Genomic DNA, 22,487 nt, shown 5'->3' with positions numbered 1-22,487 from the left:
TTTCTAAATACAGCATAAATGGGAAACAGGTGCTACAGACTGTACTAATAATACCACAGAACTCATAATACCAGGCTGTCTTCAACAGCAACAACTGAAAATATGTCAGATCTGGCTGACTAAAAGATAACAGACATTTTAAATGCCTCATTTAATAGTCCTAATAAAGGAATATCACCAATTAGCTGTGTCCTATGGGCACCAGAGTCTTGAGTTGTAGGATGCTTTGCAAGTTCTGAGGGAATACCCAGAATCAGGAATATGATCTGCTCCTTCTTCCACTTAATTGAAGTGGCAGGATCCATTCCACACTCAAAAAGCCTCTATTTCCATAGCAGCAACCAAGAGCAGACCTCACGGGACCCTGAAAAAATGCCAGCTACATTAACACAGTGTGGTTAGACTTCAGTCTCAATCCAAACCAAAGCCAGTTTTCCCCAGACACAAGCAGGCTTCCACGTTTTCAAAAAACCCTGTACACCTCACCATCAGAAGGGACTCCCAGAGTGTTACTATGGCACACACAGAGGCAGCTCACAGGCCCTGACTGAACCAGCAGAGCCCATGCCAGCACCTTGCTCTCCTCAAAGCAGACACCAGGAAAAACAAACTTTTAAGACCACTACAGTGTACCCAATCCAAAGAAGTCAATGGCATCAGCCATGATGTTTGTGTCCCACATCATCCAGCCCGCTGTGCTGGACAGCACCTACTGAAGGCAAAAGTCACAAGCCCAGAAAGTTCTTAGCAGTCACAAGCCAGAAAGGATGAGAGAAAGAGATGCAGATTCTGCAAACAGTCACAGCCAGCAGCACCCACCACAGAAAGGAGCTGTGTGCCAGCTCACAACTCAGCAAGACTGAGCCTGCAAGTACTACCAAGCATAGCAAATAGGGCAGAGGGTCACCCAAGCCCATGGAGACCACCTTACTTGTGCCTCCTTCCTTGCTCCTAAACACACAGATTGGACAGCAATTTTGTCAGTGGCAGTCCTAGAGAAGCGGAAGGCTTGGAAAGGAGGCATAAGAAGCAAAAAAAAAACATAGGTAAGGGGGCTGAAAGGCTACTGATACAAATAAAGATTGGCCTGTACAACACCACCAGCTAAACTAAGTGAACAGCAGAACAAATAGCTGTAGAAACACAATGGTAACCTCTCAGGAAGGCTAGGATGGTGAATATCAATCACTATTGCAGTAAAGGAACCCTCTGCAAATATTTATGTGACTGAAATCAGTCAATTTCTATTTAACACCATGCCTTGATGTTAGTCCCATCCTCCCCTCCACCCCCAATCTCAGTTATTCTGATGGCTCCCATATCTGTATCAGTAATTTCCCACCTATACCCACAGCTGGTAATTACTGTCAAATCTCACAGCCTGAAATTTGACAAGATTTTGGTACCAGGGCCACTTTAAATTTAACCATGTATTAATGGTTAAATTTACTATTAATTTTGGTGGATCCACCTTTCCCTGTTCATGAATAATTCAGTAAAGTCAGCTCTTGAGACAAGGTAACAACCAGCCCTTGAGTCTTTTGTTCATGGGAGCACCAACTCCCTCTCAAAGAGCACATAAATAAATCATGGAGAGTACAACACAACAGCAATACCAGGGACCCTCTCCCAGCAGTCGTCTCTTTTCCATGATACCTCTTTATTGTAACCACTAATGAAAACTCTTTGAAGTGGAAGAGTAAATATTATCATTTGATAGTACCTGGACCCAACAAGGCAAACAAAATTGCATTGTACTACATTCCAGGAGCTGCAGAACCATTCACAATACAACGCTCACAGGGTTGCTATGGAGGAACCCAGTGCTTACTATTTTGGTAGCATGAGGTCAGCCAAGGGCTGCTGGTCACTCGTTTAGAGCTGTTAGCCTTAATCTTATATGCACAACAAAAAGGAAAAATGAAAAATAAATGCCAAACAAAACAAAACCAAGGAATTTCAGAGTATGTTTTTGGAGGTACCAAACACCCCAACAGAGGCAGAAAGCAGGTCTCCAACTGTATTCAGGATGAGTCAGCTCTTAAAACGTGAGACAAAATGTCAGCAATGCTTACATGCTCTTTCAGCACAGGATTATTCAACCCAACGTTCAGAGTCCAGCAGCTTCAAGTATTTTCAAGTGTTACTGGGAATAGAAAAAAAACCTGGCACTTCCCTATAAGAGAAGCATCACCAAGTTATCCTTCTGCCTAAAGACACCTGGGAGAACTAGGTTCAATGCCATGGTCTGTCACAGCCTCACTGAGTGACCTTTGGGCTCACACAGCATTTCAATGCCTCATGTGAACCTGGAGCTACAGAAGGGTTTCTCCCTCAGTGGAAGCAGAATCCACTGGGATCAGACCATACGGACACACCTCACTACTGACTTGGCTGCCAAGTTTAAGGACGATTTCTAAATCCATACTGTAGGAATCAGATAGCAAAAGGGCAAGGGACCAGTAACTCCGATGTAATATTCCCACCCTTACTTACCCCCACCACCCAAAAAAAAAAAAAAAAAAAAAAAAAAAAAAAAAAAAAAAAAAAGAAAACAGCGCTCAGGAAATAGCACAGAATCACTGTCAATACAATGAATGACGGAGAAAGACGGAGAAAAGCACGCTGGAAGGACTATCACAGATGCTCCTGAAGGCAGGCAGCCCTCTGGAAAAAGGGAACAAGACTAAGAACGGGGAGAACACAAATAAACGGCAAAGCGCTCGGCGGTGACACCGGCGGAGGGGAGCCCAGGTGGCGGACAGACAGGGCACAGGGTCCCCCGCCTCCCGCGGCGCCGCGCTCACCTTGCTGCTGACGGGCCCGGGGATGAGGAGCTTCAGCGCCTGCCTCTTCAGCTCCGCCAGGCGGGCGTTGCAGTGCTCGCACCAGACGCCGCGGTCCGAGCCCGGCGAGGAGCCGCCGCCGCTGCCGGAGCCCGGCGAGCCGGTGCCGAAGCCCGGCGAGCCGCCCAGGGAGCCGGGGGAGCTGGTGCCGATGCCGGGCGAGGCGGGTCCCGGCGAGCCGGTGAAGGAGCCCGGCGAGGAGGTGCCGGAGCCGGGGGACGGCGTGCCGGAGGAGCCCAGGGCAGAGCCAGCTCCCTCCGGCGCCGGGCGCCCGCCCGCCCGGGACTCCTCGTACGCCTTCCGGTACCAGCTCTCGGGGGAGAAGGGGGCGGCGGGCTTGGTGGGGGAGCAGGGCTCGGTCACCTGGAGCGGGAGAAGGAGCAGCGGGTCAGCCAGGGAGGCCCGGCAAGTTTCGCTCGGACGTTCCGCGCCCGCCCCCGCCCCGCACCGCGGAAGTTGCGCGGGGCCGGGGCACGATCGCCGGCAGCCGCCGGGAGGGAGGGAGGGAGTGGGGGAGTGAGCCCCATCGCTGTGGCGACCCCCGCTCTGAGCCGCCCCGGCGCCGACAACTTACCCCATATTTTCTGCTCCGCGCCGTGACCGCAATCCTCTCCTTATTTCCAGCCACTGAATTCATGGTGGCTTCGCTGGGCGGCGGGAGAATTTCCTACAGGTTTCCCAGTCCGCATCCGAAGGGAATAGCCGGTCCCGGGAAGTCCCCCGCGGAGCGGGCAGGCTTGCTCCCTCGGCCGCCTCCGACGGGATCGCTCAGCCCCAAAACACCCGTCAGTTCTCGGGAAAACGCTTGGGGCTGGGGTTCTCTCCCGGTCGGTTTTTCTTCATTGTCTCCCCTTTCATTCCCTTACAACCCTTGTTTTCACAAAAACAGCAACATCCAAATCAGGAGCGGTCCCCCCCGATAGGCAGCACAGCTCTCATCCGCAAGTGAGGTGAAGCATCCAAGGTAGCCTCGGGAAGGCGAAAGAAGGAGCGAGAGCCGCGCTCCCCTCAAGCAGAGGCGCTTTCTGCCTCCGCTACAGCCGCAACTTGTTCCCTTCACCAAGGTTTGTAACTGAGTTAGAAGAAATCCTCCAAAAATATCGGGATCCAGGCTCTGGGAGGAGCCTCCGCGCCCCTTGCAGCCAATATCCTCCTGCCCATTTGTGCCTGACAGTTTGGGAAGGGAGGGAAGGAAAGAGCCGGGCTGCGGAGCCCCGTGCGCTCCCCGGTCAGCGGCGGAGCTGCAGGGCTGGCGGCGCCCGAGGCTGCCAGCAGAGTGCCAGAGCCTCGCCGCTGCTCTACGCGATGCCTCGGCTGCCGGGAGGGTCCATTTTATTTTGCAGTATTTCTTGATTGACGTCTGTGATTTCCCCCCGTTCTTGAAAAAGGCGGGTGGGTGCGCGGAGGGGGGAGAACCTTGTTGCTTCCACCGCAGTTATTGGTTAGTTGCCTCTATTCAGGCTTTAATGAACGTGATTTCACAAGTGTTCCCAATCCTCCCTAAATAACTAGGAAAGAAGAGCAAGCTGTATTTATGACAGTCACTGGCATTTCTTTTCCATGTTGTAGTATTACGTGTATTAATTTAACTTGCAGTCAAGGGCATAATAAATTGATCTCTTAACAATGAAATTCTACAGACTTGTGTCCCTGTTAATCTTTCCTTTCTAATTACGATTTCCATTTGCTGATCATGTGTATCTGTTACATATCCCTTTTTATTTCAAATCCTGTAGATAGAAAAATCATCTCTAATAAATCTTCCTCCTCAAAACGAGTTGGTAATTTTCTCAGAAATGGAGGCAATAAAAAGCTAAATGCCAGGTCCCCTGATAGGATCATAACATGGATAGGTTGATGCAACTGAGAGGGCAGAACACACAGGGGACTTGCATCCACCTTTCCAACCTCCTATTGTTACTTCCATACAAATGCATCCTTCCAGCATCCCTAGTGTACCTGGGCCACAGCAGCCATGAGGAAACAAAACCAGCCTGCTGAATCGCTGAGCAAGGAATCTCCCGGTGCTTGCATGTCTTTACAGATACTCTACCAGTAGTAAAGATGTGTAAAATGCTCTGCTGTGTTTTTACTTCGCTATGCTGTCACTCTGAGAGAGGAACAGCCATTCGTGATGTGTTTAGGAAAGCTTTAATCTGAAGCTGACACAAGTGATGCCATCCAAGGTAGCCAGGCTGCATCGTTAGTGCCTTGTGCATTTACATAGGTGACCCCAAAAAGCGGAACGAACGGGCAAACAAAGGAGGTGCACCCCAGCTGCTGTTGCATGTGAATGGGTTTCACATAAATCCGCATGCGGAGATCCCGTGGTTTGTTCCGTAGGCAGACGTGAGAGGGATGACAAGGTAAGGCAGGGAAACGCCGTGCGAGCCGGCAGCGGCACAGAGCTGCACAGCCTCCCCTGGCCCCGCGGTGCTCACCGGGGGTAGTGCCCACACTGCGCTGTAGAACTGCTCGTTCTCCGGCCTCAGTCCCGGTGCCGAGCTGGCAGACTTCCCTCGGCAGACCCTGAATTCCCCAGCTTTTCGGCAGACCCTGAATTCCCCAGCTCTGCCTGCCTAACCACGTCCGCTGCCGGGGACCGTGGTCCCGGGCGCAGCACCCGCGGGTAGGGGCGCGCCGGGCCCGGGCAGGACCGGGACGCCGAGTTCTGCCAGCCCCCGCACGGACCCAGCGCCGGGGCGGCAGCGGCTGGCGGTGCAGAGGCGGCTCCGCAGCCCCCGGCAGCGGGCGGGGGGAGCTCGGGGGGCGGCACCGTCCGGCGGGAGGCGAGGCGGGCTGAGTGACCGCGCTGCTCCCGGCGGCAGGACCCGGGCCCGGGCCGGCGCCGCCCGCCGAGTTGGGAGCCCCCGGCCCGGGGCGGGCGCCGGATGAGGCGGCCGGGCCGGGCTGAGGCGGCGTCGGCGGGCGGCGCGCGCCCTCTGCCGGCAGCGCGCGGGAGGGAGCGGCGGGAGCGCCGGGATCGGGACCGGGACGGGCGCTGCCCCTGATCCGGGGAACCCCCGCCTGCGGCTCCTCCGGGCACGGCGGCAAAGCGCTGCGCCTCTCCTCAGGAAAAACTCCTCCCAGGACACTTAGAGCCTGGCTGGGTGAGGGCTCCGGCATCGCCCCAAACGAGATGGGCTCACACTCGCGGCTCCGGTAGGGCGCCTGCCAGCAGCGCGGGTGAAGGGATGCTGGAGCAGATGGAGTAGCCCAGCAGGACAGAAAGGGATGCCTTCCACATGGCAGGATCTTTGTCGGTCCGTAGGTCACGGCTGAGTTTGGTTTGAGGTGGAGAAGTAAGGTTGTGTCTGGTGAGAAGGCACAACACCTCCAGCCAGGAAATGAGGACCTCAGAACATGGTGAAGTTGAGTTTTTAGCCTGACGAGTCTCAGTAGCAAATTTGCATTTCCTCATGTCTCACGTTTGTGGGAAATGTTAAAAAGGTGCATTTGAAGAGCACCTCTCACAGCTTGCAGGTTTGTAACTTTGTTGGTCAATAGCTCTGATGCTGTTGCTTCAACTCTCCTTTCTGAGAGATGTCAGTGTTTACTGACACTGGTTTTCATGAAAGACTTTATTGAATTGTGAACAATTTTGGAAGATGAGAGATACTCCAAATATTCTAGTTTGAGGTATTTTGCTGCTAAAATCTTTCCCGTTCTTGTTATTTCATGCTGAACCAAGTATGGGACACAATAGTATCACTCCAGCAAGAAGCTCTGCTAAGAACCCTTTCTCTAGGCAACAATTTTCTCTCTGAGAAGCATTGAGGGATGGCTTTCTCTCAGTCTCTTTGGGGTCTCTAATGTGGAAGTTGGTTTGGTTTCATCTTACAAAAACCTTACACTCCATACGTCACTAATGAAAGATGATTAGCAGGATCACCAACATGCCAATGGCAGGCAGCTCCACAGCTCTTGAGTTTATGCATTTCTTCTGTCATTGTAGCCAGTAGTCATGGGAATTTGCCTTAACCTTAGTCCTGGTAAATCATTTGTGCTAGCAGTTCAGAAGTTAGACTGATTGTTGTTCTTAATTTGAGACAGCGATGAAAACATGGGGCTGTTCTGACATTTATGAGTAAATGGGCAAGAGCCAAAGCCCTTGGATGCAGGTTTAAGTGTCAGAGGTTCAAGCTAAAGCTGGTCTCAAAGCATTGTGGCTGGATTTTGATCTCAATCTAGGTATGACACATCTGTGGACTGTTATGACCTGTCTTTTAGCAAGTATAAAACCTTCCAGTTTCTCTACCATACTGCAGTGTGTTTGCCATGGTGTACTATTTCTCTGCTGCCTTCAGTAGATTTCTTCTGAGTATTTCTCAGTGTGAGTGCAATTAAATCCGACCTCGAAGTTCAGCTTCATCACTCAAATCTGAGATGCTGGCACAAGCCCAGTTCTATCCACAAACAGAAGTTTATAAGAGCTGGAAATGTTGGCTGCATCAAAGAAGTGCTTTGAGGTATTCACACTTTTTAAAAATTTCAGGATAAAAAAGGTGACAGCAACTGTAACTTGAAGAGTCATCGCTGCCTGCACAGAAGCTTTGTTTCCAGGTTTGGTGCTAATAAGTCTCAGTATCAGGTCTTACTCACAATTTTAAAAAGCTTCCTAGGGGAGATTTGAAATGCATGACAGCTCTGATACTTGCTTAAAGCTGCATATTAATGAGCTGGAGTCCATTGGGGGACAGTGAGGAAATTGAAGGCATTTGTAGTAATGCTGACAAAGAATTAATTGTAAAGATAGAAACAGCTAATTATTAAGAGCTACGAATAAAACCACCAGAACTTTCTCAGTTTGACATATTTCATCTCTAAAACCATTCCAGTTCTTGCTCTCTTCCCCTTGCCAAACTATAGGACCTTTTCAGTAAAAAGCAAAGTACTTCAAACACATTAAGTCCCTTTATCCTTTTGTATAGCCCCCAAGTGAGCAAAGCACACATCACCACAGTCTGAGTATTCTGCCAGCTTTATGAATACATGCAGTACAGGAGGAAATCAGCTGGATGGACCAAATTTGTTCTTCTTCCATAGTATCTGGGATATACAATGTGTCTGTAGAGTGTTTCCCTACTTGCTCTTGACAATTGTTGAGCATGATGTCTTGGAGAATGAAGGCTGGGCATTTCGTCTGTATGAGCTGTCTGCTGGGGTGTTTGCTATACCACAATTTCTAAATCAGTCCCAAGATTTGCCTTGTGTGTCAGGGTAAAAGTAGAGTGACACTGGAAAATAAGTACTTCCCAGTCACTGCTAGAATCCCTAGTTCCAGGTGGCGTAGCATAGACAGGGAACCCTCCAGGTTGTCCTCATTACAGCTTCTGCTTCCTGCTGTTACCAGCAGCCCCAAATCAGTCCACTTTGGGTAACCTTTTCCTACAGCAAACAACAGCAGGGTCTTCCTGTGCTCCTGACAGGGCTACACCTCCCTGTTTGCTTGCTGTAGTCCTTTTGCCTCAGGGCCATTGCACAGATGTTAGCCTCTACTCTCCTTACTCCACTGAGAGCCTCCTTGAATATCTCCATGAAATAAAAGGAAGCCACTTGTGTTCAAATTCAGACAGAGTCTCATTCTATTTCAAACCAGCTGTCTTTAAAATTCACCTGTGCTTGATACCAGAAGAAATCTATTTTCCACAAAGGACTGTCTATTTGAATTCACTTTGAATGGAATATTTTTTCTGTATTTCAAATGTAAAATATTCCATAGATTTTTTAGAAACTGCTGTCATAGTTTCTGCCACACAGCTCTGCCTTCTTCCATAAATCTTTATGTTCCCAGTAAAAATCAATGTCTGCTTATTAATAAAATATTGATGTGTTTTTCATAAGTAATAAAGGCTACAGTGTCATGTACATATATATACTCATGGAGCAGGGTTGCATGGATAAGTTTGCAATCATTTTATGCAGTGGGATGCATTGCAATGACAGGCATGCAGCCAATTGTGGTTAAGTTCATAAATTCAAATACTGAAATTTGACAGAATTCCATTTTCTGTTTCTCAGGCACAATAAGTATTCATTGCAACTCCAGAACTAAAGACAAGCCTGAAAAATTGGGAGTATCTATAAGTTTCAAAGCACCAAGTCCCAGCAATGCAGATATTACATAGAACAGCAACAGAGCAAAAAATCATTGGAGTAACAACAGCCAGTCACAGTCTCTAATGAAGAAAGATACAGGCTGCTTCTTGTCTAGAAACCTTGCTTGCCTCTATGGGCCTCCTGAATTGCCAGGAATTGGCTCTGGAACACTGCTAGCAATTCTCACTGACCACAGAGACACAGCTGAAGATATTAAAGGGCAAAATATTTCTTTTAAATGTTCTTCAAAAACCCTTCTAGCTACCAAGGAAAAACTTGTCTTCCAAAAGAATTGCTTTCAGTGAATATCTTTGGGCAGAAAAGGGGAGAAGGTGATATTAATGGTATTAGCAAATAACAGCATTAATAGGAGGAATATAGGCCAGCACGTGCCAAAGTGAAAAAGCAGGCAAAGGAGGGTACAAGTGCCAAACCAGCATGTGTGCCTGCTTCACCCTAGGAGCCAGGACACAGGGCAGATGGTGTGGAAGGGGGTAAGCAGCCACAGCACAGCAAAGTGACCAAGCAGCCCTGAGAAACAAGCAGCAGAGCATTTATATCATCACATTTTTATGCTGCATCCTTTCTTGTTGCAGGAGTAATTTATAGCAGTGCAGATCAGCTACAGAGCTGGCATCACAGGCACTAGTCTATCGTAGTCTTGAATGTGTAAATGCCTTAAATGAAAGATGACATAGAAGGCAGCAGGCATTTCTTTCCTGCCCCTCAGCTCATGTGAGGTGAACTAATTCAACTCAGTGCTCAAGCAACAGAGAATTACATTCCTGATAAGCTGCATCAGAGGTCTCACCGCAGTATGTTCCTGAGATTTTTATAACAGGAGGCACTCCAGATCTCAGAGCATCTGTTTCATCTGAAACTCTTTTTCAGCTCCTCTTCAAACATTTCATACACTCCTTTTATCCACAGTTTAGGATTAAAAGTGAACCCTCTAGCTTGCAGATTTCCAAAAATTTTATTGTTCCATTTTTCTCTTTGCAGAAGATCATTCCACACTGATTATATTCTTTATGAAGCAACTGCAGAGGGCTGATGACTGGCTCATCTGCCTGCCATTTCCCTCAAAACTCTTCGTTACCTGCCTTGAAAGACACAATTTGGTCCCTGTATCACTCTCTTCATCAGCTCACGTGCATCTGGGGAGGCAGAGCCATGGCTAGACCTTGCATATCCTGTGGCTGCAGATCAGGGGCTAAGAAAGGTACAGAGCTGCTCTCTTTGCCCTTCCCTGTCTATGCAATGACAGTTTTTCTCCAGTGCATTCTGCTCTCCTGCTCTGACTGCAGGAGTAACCCAGTGGGGAAATCCAGGAGGATTCATGACTGGACCCAGATCACTTCAGTTTCTGTGTCTGCCCATCAAGGGATGTTCAGACTTGGCAGCACAGCTCTGGAGAGCAGGGGATGAGTAAAGAATCCCTGTTCATCAGAGTTCATGGAGCCTTGAATTCAGTGCTCCAGGTGAACACAGTTTGCTGTGTACAGGAACTTCTTTCAGGTTTAAACAAAGAGCGGATTTGTCACTGAGTACAGACATCAGTGTGCTGGAGCTGACTCCAACAGCCTGTCTGTGTGCCCAGGCAGGCTGGGGTAAAGCATTCCTGCCCAGATTCCAGGCAGGAATACTCACAGCTTTATGGACTTCTCTGTCTGTGGCCCCAAGCTGTACTCCCTGGAAGCAGCACCAGCACAGGGCAGCTGTGCAATGTGGCTTTTTTCTGATCCATAACTATTCTGTCAGACACCATGCAAGAGGGAAAACAATCCCATGCCTAGGCAGCTAGCAAACAAACACAGCTTCTGAGGTGGACTGGCAGAAACTGATGGATATTTCTTCCTACTGCTGGAAAGCTTTGGCAGAGTGGAATGCATTACCCCATGTTACAAATCCAGCAGACCTAGGTCTTGTCTTCTTTAGATAGACCTTGTCTGCTCATGAAGGTTTCACCAGTTTAACATAAATGGAAGTTCAGATTCCCTTAATTAAATCAGCATGACCTCCTTAATGGTTATTTGTTTGAATTTAAATCTCTTTTTACTGGCTACACCCATTCAATTTGTACCCATGTGAGCATGTGCAAGTTGAACAGGAGAGCACCAGCTGTAGGTTCAGATGTAAAGCTCCATCAGTTTCAAAAAGCCAATTTAATCTAACAGCCTGTCATGGTTTAACTCCAGCCAACAATCCACCACCCCACAACCACTCACTCATTCCCCCTCAGCAGGATGGGAAAGAGAGCTGGAAAGGTAAAATGAGACAACTCACGCGCTTAGATAAGAACAGTTTAAAAATTGGAAAAAAAACCAATAATACAAAATTGTAATGAAAAGGAAAATAAAAAAGAAAAAAACCTCTTTGCCTGCCTGCTCAGCTCCTCACTTCCCAGACTCATCAGGATGTCTCTTTATGCATAGACAAGACTCAAGAATGTTTATAATCACCTACATTTTAATTTGGTTGTTTAGTCTTGTCCATATTAAAGAAATGTTCACCAATGCAATTAGCATTATTGAGCATTTTAACCACTGCTAGCCCCACCACTGTATCCACTACATGATGCCTGATCTCTAATAATGCAACATCATCAATTTACAGTAATTCATTTATTCCAAATGTCCTAGCACAGGCTGGAAGTGGCTGGTGCTGTAGGAGACCCACAATAACATTCCGTGACCAAGGAGTTTTGGGAAGCAGTCAGGTGTGTGATAGAAAAATGTGGTGGGCTGCAGTGACAGCTGATGCTGGTGCTATTTGAAAGTATGAACCAATATTCTGGGATAAACATTGCTAAGTGAAGGCACTTGTTGATAATTTTGATGTTTACTTTGAAGCCTTGAGTGCCAATATGTTCACACAGTTCCTTCTCTAATGAGACTACAAACTGAAGCATGCCTTTGGCCCAAAAGAGCTGGAATCTCTGCCCTGCAAGTGGCAAATCTCTGTGTTTGTGAATGCATTCAGGAGCCATTCCATACTGCTGGGAGAAGCCAGGACTTCATTGTTCACTAATGGGAACAGAGTGCAGCTGGGGAGGCAGCCTGGCACTGGTGATTTTGTGTTATCTGTGTTCTTGTTGGCAGTGAGAGGCTGGTGTTTGCTCCCATGTTATTTACATTTAGTCTGTGCCAGGATCATATCTTTCTAGGTGGAAGAGATACTGCAATCCTGGGATGTGTGTTCTTCTGTATCTATGTACAAATAAATAAATGAACCAGCACCATTGAGTGGAAGATCTCAAGAGAATTGGAGTGTTTCTGTAGTATGCTAAGTCTACTTAAAACAGAAAAAGCAGTGTATTGACTCTGATATTTTTCCCTAGGAAAAGCTGCATTCTACCTCAAGGTAGTGATGATAGTTGATGTAAGGATCACTTACTAGAGAGGAGTTTGTGTAAGGTTGTCTCATTTGGAGAATCTTCATTTTATTTGGGCTTCAAGCTGATGTATTTATCACAGAGAAAACATTTTTGTTGCTAAAAAGTACAGAGAAAGCTCCAGAGGGACCAGTAAGAGTGTTGTCAAATTTCTAACAAATTGTTAGAAATTGTTTCTAACAATTGTTGAAATTCTCCTATTAGATGCTGCACAGCACTTGGAGAACCTGTGTGGAGATAGAGCCTATCCTGTCAGTCACCCTCGATTTCACTTGTAAAGGTTGATGTCTCATGAAGGTGGTTCTCAGACTTACCTGGAAAGCAAACATATTTTTCTAAAAAGTGTAGATGACTGACTTACCTCTTTTTCTGCATGTCAGGCTTGTCTAGTTGCTCACATTCTTCCACATGCTTGACTGCAGCAAATTTTCATGGACTTCAAAGGAAGGTTAGAATCTTTTAAGGAAGTGTTTTGGAAGGTGCTCAGAGGCTAACTAATCAATGAGGGTCCACATGAGTTGCAGAATCTTTGTTGCATGAGTCTCTCAGAAACTAGGCAGACAAAATTGCTGCCTATAATTCAAGTCCATCTGGAAAAAGAATGGGCAGCCAGTGCCATATGGCAGCTTCAGGATTAGTAATTGCCATGCAAATAGCAATAAAATGAAGGCTGCAAACTTGTATGCTTCTTCAGGGCAAGGTCCTGACAACATTCAGGAGTCTGGCAAAGGGTGAGTGGGTGGCTGGGTGTGGGGTTTGGGGTGACTTTGTGTTTACCATTTTCTGTGTTTAAAGAAAAACATGCACATAAGCTGAACTGTTTACTATAAAGGCTGCCTGCCTGCCTTGACACTTGTTGCTCTTTTTGTTTATAGCATACTAGTGAAATAAAGCCAGGGTTAATTAGGCATTAGAGCTGTATTCAAACTTACTAAGGAGCTATTAAAACTTTAAGAAGTGAAGCAAGAAATCATTATAGACACTTATTTCACACATGTCATAAGTGTTAACAGTAATGGTCCTCAGTCTTGAATAATGGGCTCACATTCACAGTCCCTTGAGCAAACAGGCCAAGGAGGTATTTTTTTAGTGGATTACATAAATTAAGTTAGTTTGCTAACTAAACCAAACATCCTGCATATCCATTACTGCTTTCCAAGATTTAGCCACATGGGATACTGATAGCAGCAATCCTTAAAACACAAAAACCTTACAGCTCTTGTCTTGATAAATGAGGATAATTTCCATACATCACAACCACAAGAACTTTTTCTTCCATGGAGCACAAGACTTGTCCTAAAATTCTTCTATATGGCTTCTTCAAGTAGGTCCTTAAATTTAAACAGGGTCTTCATTCTCTTATTCACAATACCTGCCACATGGCAGGTGCCAGGATGGGGCATCTTAATAGGACTTTTTTGCTGGTGCACTTTGATATCACATCTGTTGTAAGGAAGGTCCCACTCTATCTCTCTGGCCTCTCAGGCTCAATTTCTCTTCACCATCTTGAAGATGTCAGTAAGGGGAATAAATATGAAGAATTTGTCCTAATAAGCTCTGCTTGCAAGGGAACAGCTTCCTCTAACCACAGACCAGATTGGCCATGCAGGAAAGTGGATCATGGAGCCCAAATTAATGAGTAATTGAATGCCTGTTCTGCAAAAATAGAAACCATTTATAATCTGTGAATGTAGCAGTGTGTGGCCAATCTACAGAGTTCTGTAAGAAGCAGATATCCAAAGTATGCAGTTGACACCACTAGAATCCCTGCAGAATGAGGCATTCCCTCCAGGAGGAGGAGGATGGCAACCAAAGTATGCTCTTGCATATGAACTTTAGATCCATCCAAGTGCTGTTGAATAAGGCACAGCTTATTACCCAGACTTCCAATGTAGAAAATACTGATGTTCTTCTGATGCATCTGTGTGAGGACAGGTAGAAGATGAGAAAGCAGTTTGGCACTGTTGGTTCCCTAGGGGCATGTGTCTGGAACATTCCAAGAATCAAGACAGGCAAAGAGAACTCAAAGGAAATCCTACAGGCTGCAGGTTTTAGAGCAATGAGAGGTCTACACAGTACCATGAAATTGGGTACATTAACCATGATCCCTGGGGCTGCCTTCAGTAAACTGTTTGAGCAAGGCACAGACTTTACAACAACCCATTAGATTAGACCTTGTGGCTGCTGCAATTTACACTTTTCACATTGATGTTGGCTAGACATACAACAACTGAAATGGTACAGGTACTTGTCCTCTATTCCAAAATATACAGGTCTCTTTAGCAACAGCCCTAGTCTGCATTCAACAGTACAGGTATTAATGAGCCAGAAAATACTTAATTGTACAAACCAGACTCAGCACACATAGCTTAGCTATACACACCTTTCAAAGACACTGATTTCTTCTCAACCTGCAGGGACCCCACCCTATGGGGACATAACCAGTTGACTAAAGATTTGTGTGAAAATAGAGTCTATGATGTGAACACAGAAGACACAGAGCTTGCTATTATCTCATTAACTATGAGCCCCTTTTACAAAGACCTGGGAGATGGGAATTTTAGGACCCCTTCCTGACATCTCCAGAGGCATCTCTGTCCATAGTAAATACCCTCAGTGCGAAGGGCAAAGATGATGAAATTTTTACCATCTCTGTAAGATGAACACTTAGTGGATGGTAAAGCTGGACCTTTATGGAGTGTTGTGGGAGATTAATGTTGTTATTGGTAACATCATTGCAGTAATGCAGCAATGAATGTGGAGAGTTTAGTTTATTTTTACAACCCTAAGCAAGAGGATTCTGATTCTCAGATTCTCAGCAACCAGACTTGTCATTAATGTAATTTCTTTGATTTGGGGCAGTAATGGGACAGTGCAAGGTTTCCTCCCTAGGTGGGGAATAGCTGTTCAGAGGAACACTTACTGATCAGCAGGGACTGAAGACAGCCACTTCTGAACAAATTTATTTAATCCAGCTACTACCTTAAAAAATCTTGGCAAACAGAATCTTATCTCTTGTTCTTTAACAAATATTGTAAGGCTTAAAGATTTCATCAACAAAGCAAAAGTTTAGTGCAGAGTTCTACTTCACAGTTTATATCTGGTTAAGATCATAACAAAAGGAAAGTGAACTTACGGGTCTCAGCTGGATACACATGAGTGCTGAACAAACAGAAGGTAAGGACAATAGAGAAAGGGGAAGAATGTTCCTCTGTTGCCATTTTTATTGTCCTTGTTATGAATTTTTATTGAAAGGTAAGTTACAGAGTTAAATTTTAGCAGTGGTGAATGCATTGTTCCTTCTGTTGCTCCTTGAGTTTTATTCATTAACTGATGCAGAGAGCTGGTTTTCTCCCCACCATTATTTACCTGTAGTTTCTGACAATGTCCCTCACAGACCTCACTGAGTGCAGAAATAAGAGTTGTATTTGAACAGCACTAATACAAACTTGGCTCCTAATAAGGGACAGTACAATACATATTAAATACAAGTTAGAAAGGCATGCTGCAGTCTTCCAGAGCTACTTATTTTAGATGGCTTTTATTGGTTTTGAAGCCATTGAGAGAAGTGAGGAAGACAGATTATTTCTTTTTACTTATAAGTGAAAACTGAGAGTTAATTTGTCCAAAAGTTTCTAAAACCAAGGCCCTCATAAATGCAGATATGTGGCAACTGTATAAAAGATATTACAAAGCCTTTGCACCAAATAGTTTCCTATAGATGCCAGTAAGAATATTTTTTATTTAAAAATAAAACCTGTTTGTATTACAAGCATCTCTGGGGAAGGAAGTACATGTATTTTTGCCTCTGACAGTTCTCCAATTACCATTTCTTCTTCTCTTTTCTGAATTTTATTGAAGATGCATTCCTTTCACTGAGGTTTCCATGGTTATTGAGCTCCTGAAGATTTCATATTAGCCCAGGCAGCCACTCTTTCACTGTGACTCTCTGAATGCAGGTGTTGCTGCTTCTTGTTTTGTAGGAACTTAATCTGGCAAGCCCTCATCACCAAATTGGACTTTATTTCCCATCTTGATTTGTGTATTTTTTTCTCTAAATTCAAATGTTTTTCCTGCACTCACCTTTCTGTAAGCATATAATAGCACAGGATTTGATTGACATTATCTGTCTTGGGGGTGAACATTGCATGTAAAAGGTGTAAGGATTCAGCACATCTACCTGTAGGTCACTTTTTCTAACTTTATGTCCCAAATGTCTGCACAAGGGGAAGTGCAGCATTTCCCCTTGTATCTGGATCTCTGTAAAGCCTTTGCTTCCCCTGTGAGAACAGGCAAGGTGTGAGCAATGAAGTTCAACTTCTGTGTTATCCTGAGAAAACAGAACAGACTTTCTCTTCATTTTTTAGCTTCCAGCTGCCTCCTATGGGAGCAACAGTTTCTGGCAACAGCAGGCCAGCTAGCATGGCTTACATAGGGAATGTGTTCTTCCACAGCTAGGGACAATGTCTGTGGGTATAAAAATTCCTCAGAATTTAAATGGTCCTTTCTCCTCAGCATCAAGTGTCCAGGTTCTGAAATTAGGATGCTACACAGACAGTTTATAGAGCTTGGAGGATTCCCTTGTTAAAATACTGCCATCACATCCAAAAGAAAGGGTTATCATTATTCCCTGTTGTCACTAGAACTCCTCCTCTCACTGGGTATTGCTACATCATCTCTGCTAGGAGAATGTACCCTTGGCAATTAGAAACAAAGAGATTTATCTCTTGGTCTGGGGGGGAGAGGGGTTGTAAGCTCTGCAGTATCTGCTACTGTCTCCAGTGTTCATTTAGCTGTTTTGAAGACTAAGTTCTGGTGGCAGATCCCCTACTCCAACTAATCCACTAGTTATGCTGGAGAGGTGGTACATTTTTGAAGAGGAAATCAGAGATATCACCAGCAAGTGCATCTCATGTTGTACTACTTTGCCAAAAGATATTACATCCCTTTGTGGTTTGAAAGATGGAAAAAGAAGTTTCAGTCTTTTACATGATAAAATGCAAACAATACATTTCAACATGCCACTTTTCTTCATGGCTACACAGTTCTACTCCATCAGAGCCACAAGAGTTTTGTGAGAACATTTTCCTGAAATCCCAATGCACACTGCCAATAGGAAATGAGGGAAAAGGACAAACCTCTTTCTTCACATTGGTGCAGTAAAGCCAATGCATACAGTCTCTCAGCAGTTTCTTTTACCTCTGTTTCCAGTGCATTTTTACAGATGTTTCCAGGATATGTATTCTGGTGTGACATCAAAAGAAATCTGTCTTGGCAAAAGAGCAACAGAGAAAACTCACGGCTTTTTAATATAAATAGTAAAAAAGCTGTAATTAAATAGCTGTAAAAAGAGTAACTGGCTTTACTCTGTGTGTCCCCTGCTTTTTGTGCTAGATGTTCTTAGACTAAACTGTTGGGAGGTTTCCCCATTTGAGCCTTGGAGGGCTACTGTAATAAAAAGGTCAATGAGAGCAGCATTGCATTGTGCCTCCAGATGAGACAAGCAATGGAAACAAACTGCATACAAACAGCTAAATCTGGGGCTTAAGCCAGTCTCGGCACACTGAATAATAGCTATCATCCTGAGCAAACAGACATGTCTTATAACATTTCCTGAACATCAACAAACTGTGGCTCTGGGAGAGCTCTTGTATTTTTTCTCTCTCTTTCTTTCTTTCTTTCTTTCTTTTCTTTCTTTTCTTTCTTTCTGTCTTTCTTTTTCTTTCTTCCTTCCTTCCTTCCTTCCTTCCTTTCTCTCTCTCTCTCTCTCTTTCTCTCTTTCTTTCTCTCTTTCTCTCTCTCTTTCTTTCTTTCTCTCCTTCTTTCTTTCTCTTTCTTTCTTTCTTTCTTTCTTTCTTTCTTTCTTTCTTTCTTTCTTTCTTTCCTTTCTTTCTTTCTTTCTTTCTTTCTTTCTTTCTTTCTTTCTTTCTTTCTTTCTTTCTTTCTTTCTTTCTTTTTCTTTCTTTCTTTTTCTCTCCTTCTTTTGCTCCTTTCTTCCTCCCCTTCTTTCTCTCCGTATCGCCTCCTTTCTTGCCTTCTTTTTGTGTTGAGTCAAGGGCCCTGTATTTAGAGCTCACTCCTAGTTATACAACTTCTCAGAAAGTTTTCCCCTCATGATCTCAATGATAGTAAACCATCATATTTAGCATAACAATCTATCTCTGCAACTTGGACAAAGCACAAAGAACTAGAGACAGGTTCTGAGTTTTCCATTAATTCTGAGCTGAATTTCAGTGCACCTCTGTGTTTGTGGGAGCTCTGAAGAATGGCATTGCTTCTCAAGGCACGAGCTTAAGACCACATGAAAACTGGCTATGGTGGGGTGTTTTTAGCTTTGTCCCTGCAATATTGAGTGCAACTTCACCATGCAAATAGGTGTTCCAACAAAGTTGAAACAAAGTCCTTAAAGCTGCACTCCTGAGGTTTTCCTGGCAGTGTTACTATGGATTAAAATTTCAGTCTTTGCTACCAGTTTCCAAATAGACCAAAATATAGCCTTATTTGTAAAATCCATTGCAGTGCATAAAACTTGAATAGCTCATCGATATGGAAGACCTCAGCAAGCTTTAAATTCTTGCATTATCAGCTCAAAACTAAACCTCTAGAAACCCTTAGAACTCCTCTCTGATTATTTTAATCACTAGGGTGGTGTCCAGGGGCAGACATGGCTGCACACCATAAGGCAAATCTTAGGACCTGTTCTGCAGTGGGGGATGCTGCTATCTTGGCAAGAAAGAGACTGCTGTTGACAGCAAATATTCAAGGGCTTTCCTCCATTTGAAACATTTTATCTTGAACTATTTTTTATGCTACCATTTAGGCAGGTATTTGTAACAAGGAAGCCTCTTCTAAAAGGCTTCAAAAAAAATAGTGCCCAGAATAAAAGGAATTTAGTATATGAAAACACAGAAGCAACATGTGTGTGTTTTTAAGGCTACAATGTCTCCAGGATAATAGCAGGAAAAGATAATTTTACATCTCCATGCAGAAGCATGCCTAGTTTCACTTTTTGTGCTCTGAACAATATGGAAAAGTTCTGACTGCTGACTCTGGCTAACTCTTGCTTGCATTACTATAGACAAGAATTAACTACTTACACCCACGGTTTTACAGTTTTGGTCATTTCAATGACATGACTTGCAGCTGGTTGGACACCTCTGTTGGATCTTTGACAGATAAGTCTTCTTTAAAGAGACTAAAAAGTTTTTATAGTGTCCTGTGAGCCAGTGCATCACTATTTCTGAAGCTTTTCTGTAGACAGGATTCCCTTTGAAGTCAATGGGAGTTCTCTCTGAATAAGAGCTTTAGGATTTGGGCCTCAGGACACAAATGCTGTGATCAATCTTTCGAGCATAGTGAGTAACATTTTCTTGGCTTTCAGAACTACATTAAGCCAAACAGTAGCCCCAGGGATTCAAAATAGGTTAAATGAGAGAATCTGCTTTCTTTCAACCTACATCTTTCTTTAGCTTTTAAATCAGCGTAGTCCCCATGCCTAGTACTGGCCTGCCAAAAACACCCTCCAACAATAAGAGCAGATGTTTTAATAGTTAGTTTTATAGTCAAACCTATCATGGCATGAGATACTATGAAATAGAGTTGCGTGCAATAAAAAACAAACATACTTGATGTGGACTGACCTGTTTAGAAGTTGAGACATGAACATACAGTCTGGAACAAAAGACTTGAAGACTGAGAACTTTCTTAATTATGTTACAGGGAAGTCTGCAGGCACTGATTTCAATCAGACCATCATCGTACAAAGCACCGTGCAAACATCAGAATTAGTGATACAAAAAGTTGGCAACACAAGTAGACAAGACTGATATTCCCTGTCTCCTATTCTTTATAATTCTTCTGACTTTGTACATGGAAAGGTCAGGTAGCAAGAGACTGTGTGACCTTCCAATACCTCTCACAAAGTCCAAAATTAAACCTGTCTGCCAACCTCCTGTCATTGTCAAGACTACTCTCCCTCTTTCACAAAATTATAAGTGTATTACTGGACCTAAAACATCCCAACTTCCCATGCCCATCCCAGCCTTGGCTGAACTCCAGCATCCCCAGCCACTTTCCCCTGTGAAACTGAAGGCCCAGGTTCTTCCTGTTGCCTGAGATGAAGGCTTTGCCCATGCTGATTTCAGTGGTAACAAGTGATAAATCCCACCCTGATATAGGCAGCTGTCAGAGAGTACAGCAGTGCATCAGGAGTGTGGGGCAGTGCAAAACTCTCTTGAATTTTCAGTCTTCATAAGATATCACACAACTGTATTAACAAAATTACATGTAAGAGAACCAAGAGAAAAGACCAACTGAAACAAGAGGAAAAGCTAGCAAATTCTTATTTCCTAAACAGAGCTAAGAGCCTGAACATTTTACAGCCTCTTACCTGTGTGATATTATGGATGGAGGTGCACAGATGAACAGCCCAGTTCTTTCCCTGGAGTCCCAGCTCCGATGCTGGCCCATTAGCATTTTGGTGGAGGAAGTCCTGCAACCTCTGTTTCTGCCCACAGCCAGTGGAGAGTCTCAAGCAGCTGTAAATATCATGTTGGTATGCATTGCAGTGGGAAATCACTGAAGTCTTCAGGTGTGAATATATATGGGACTATCACTAACAGACAGAAGAGTGTTTTGGAGAAGCAACTTCAAAGATGATGAAGGAAACACAAAAAGCAATGTATTACCCGGAGTAAGAGCAACTGTACTCCCAAGCACAAGCTCAGCAGCTAGAAGAATTCCTCCACAGTATCAATAAGACTGAGGTCTCCACTATACACCAGATATGCCCTGGCACAGCTGAACCTACTTAAAATTTTAAACAAGTAAAGCCTTGTCCAGCCTACAACTCACAGCAGTGATGTAAACAGCCTGCTGATTCAGTTGTACATGTAGATGGTTTCTAGTGTTTACTTCTTTGATTTCTTCTTTTAATTTTGGGGGTTTTTTTTACATCTGGATAATGAGTTCCCTTCCCTCTCCTTCCTTCAGTTAGGTAAAAAAACCCCTCTGACTTGCCCAGTTTCTTCAATGCCTTGGCTCTATGTCCCTGTGCGAAATTCAGGTGCTACACTGGTTCCTCCCTGGAGATTTCTGGTTTTGTTCCAGTCCCTTACCTTGGTTCCTGATCTTGAGGGAAGAGGCAAAACAGCCAGCAGGGAGAGGCATGTGATAAGAGACAGCTCAAGACCACTCAGCAGTTCAATCTGTTCACCTCAAAGGAGAGGACAAAGTAACAAATTTTCCCTTCAAATTTAGAAGCAAAGAGGGGTTTTATTTTCAACAAAATGGTTCCCTAAGTCTCCTCTCCCTTTCCCTAGGGTAGGGGTCCCTGCTCATCCCCAGGGAGCACAGAGAAGCCAGGCACTCAGTCACCACCATGGGGAAATGGGTGGCCACGGGCTGGCAAGTCATGAAGGGCACAGGCAAGGGAACAGCCTTGTGTGGCCCCTGCTCAGCCTCCTCTGGGGTGACCCACGGGGCAGCTGCTGCACGAGCCTTCAGATCACTCTGTTTGAGCCCAGCTGGCAGAGTGCACTCAGGTTTTAGCATCCTACAGAGTCTGAGATTGGTTCTTGACAATTCTTCCACCCCTAGTTTGGAAACTCTCTGGGCAATAAAATTTGCTTACTTATGCCCAAAGAGAAGACTGCATCTTGCTTTTGTCTGTCCTGTTTGCACATATCTTTATTGAGGATGAATATAAGAAAATGGAACTGGAAGATCTGCTGTACAATAAATTCAGACACATTCGCAATCCCGCTTTTTTATTGCCAGAATACCCTCTTTGCTTGCATTTGAGGACTGCAAAATAAAAAATTATATATGCTATAAAAGAATGCATGTTAATCTCCCATCTGCACTATGAAAGGTAACAGTGTTGTATGTGAGCATCCTGATTTGACACAGCAACAGCTGAGGCAGCCTCTGGGGAAACACCATTAGAAACAAATTGTGCTCTCTCTGGAGCACTGGGAGCTATGAAATGATATCCTGAAATAAGCATCTTCCTACTGATATCCAAGATGACACTGACAAGGACTCCAAGACTTCATATGAATGAAAATTGTACTCACACCAACTGTGTCAGAAATCCAGTATAACACACTTCCACATCAACTGGAAGAAAGATTCATCTAGAAAAAATA

General features: G+C 44.6%; 1 protein-coding gene across 1 annotated transcript in view; it reads right to left on the bottom strand.

Moving 5' to 3' along the window:
* Positions 1–3,483, bottom strand: part of KIF26B (kinesin family member 26B) — a 270,240-nt gene extending 266,757 nt beyond the window's left edge. Inside the window, exons 1-2 of the mRNA XM_054280550.1 lie at positions 3,421–3,483; positions 2,808–3,209 (exon numbers count right to left, since the gene is read on the bottom strand). Coding sequence (XP_054136525.1) covers positions 2,808–3,209; positions 3,421–3,483 — 465 coding nt within the window. The remainder of the gene's footprint in view (positions 1–2,807; positions 3,210–3,420) is intronic.
* Between the last annotated feature and the right edge of the window lie 19,004 nt (positions 3,484–22,487).

Source organism: Melozone crissalis, unplaced genomic scaffold (assembly GCF_028551555.1).
Source record: "Melozone crissalis strain CALT ecotype California unplaced genomic scaffold, PUWL_Pcris_2 ptg000027l_1, whole genome shotgun sequence".
Classification (NCBI taxonomy): Eukaryota; Metazoa; Chordata; class Aves; order Passeriformes; family Passerellidae; genus Melozone; species Melozone crissalis.
Note: the sequence above shows the minus strand (reverse complement) of the source record. Positions and strands in the feature narration are given on the sequence as shown.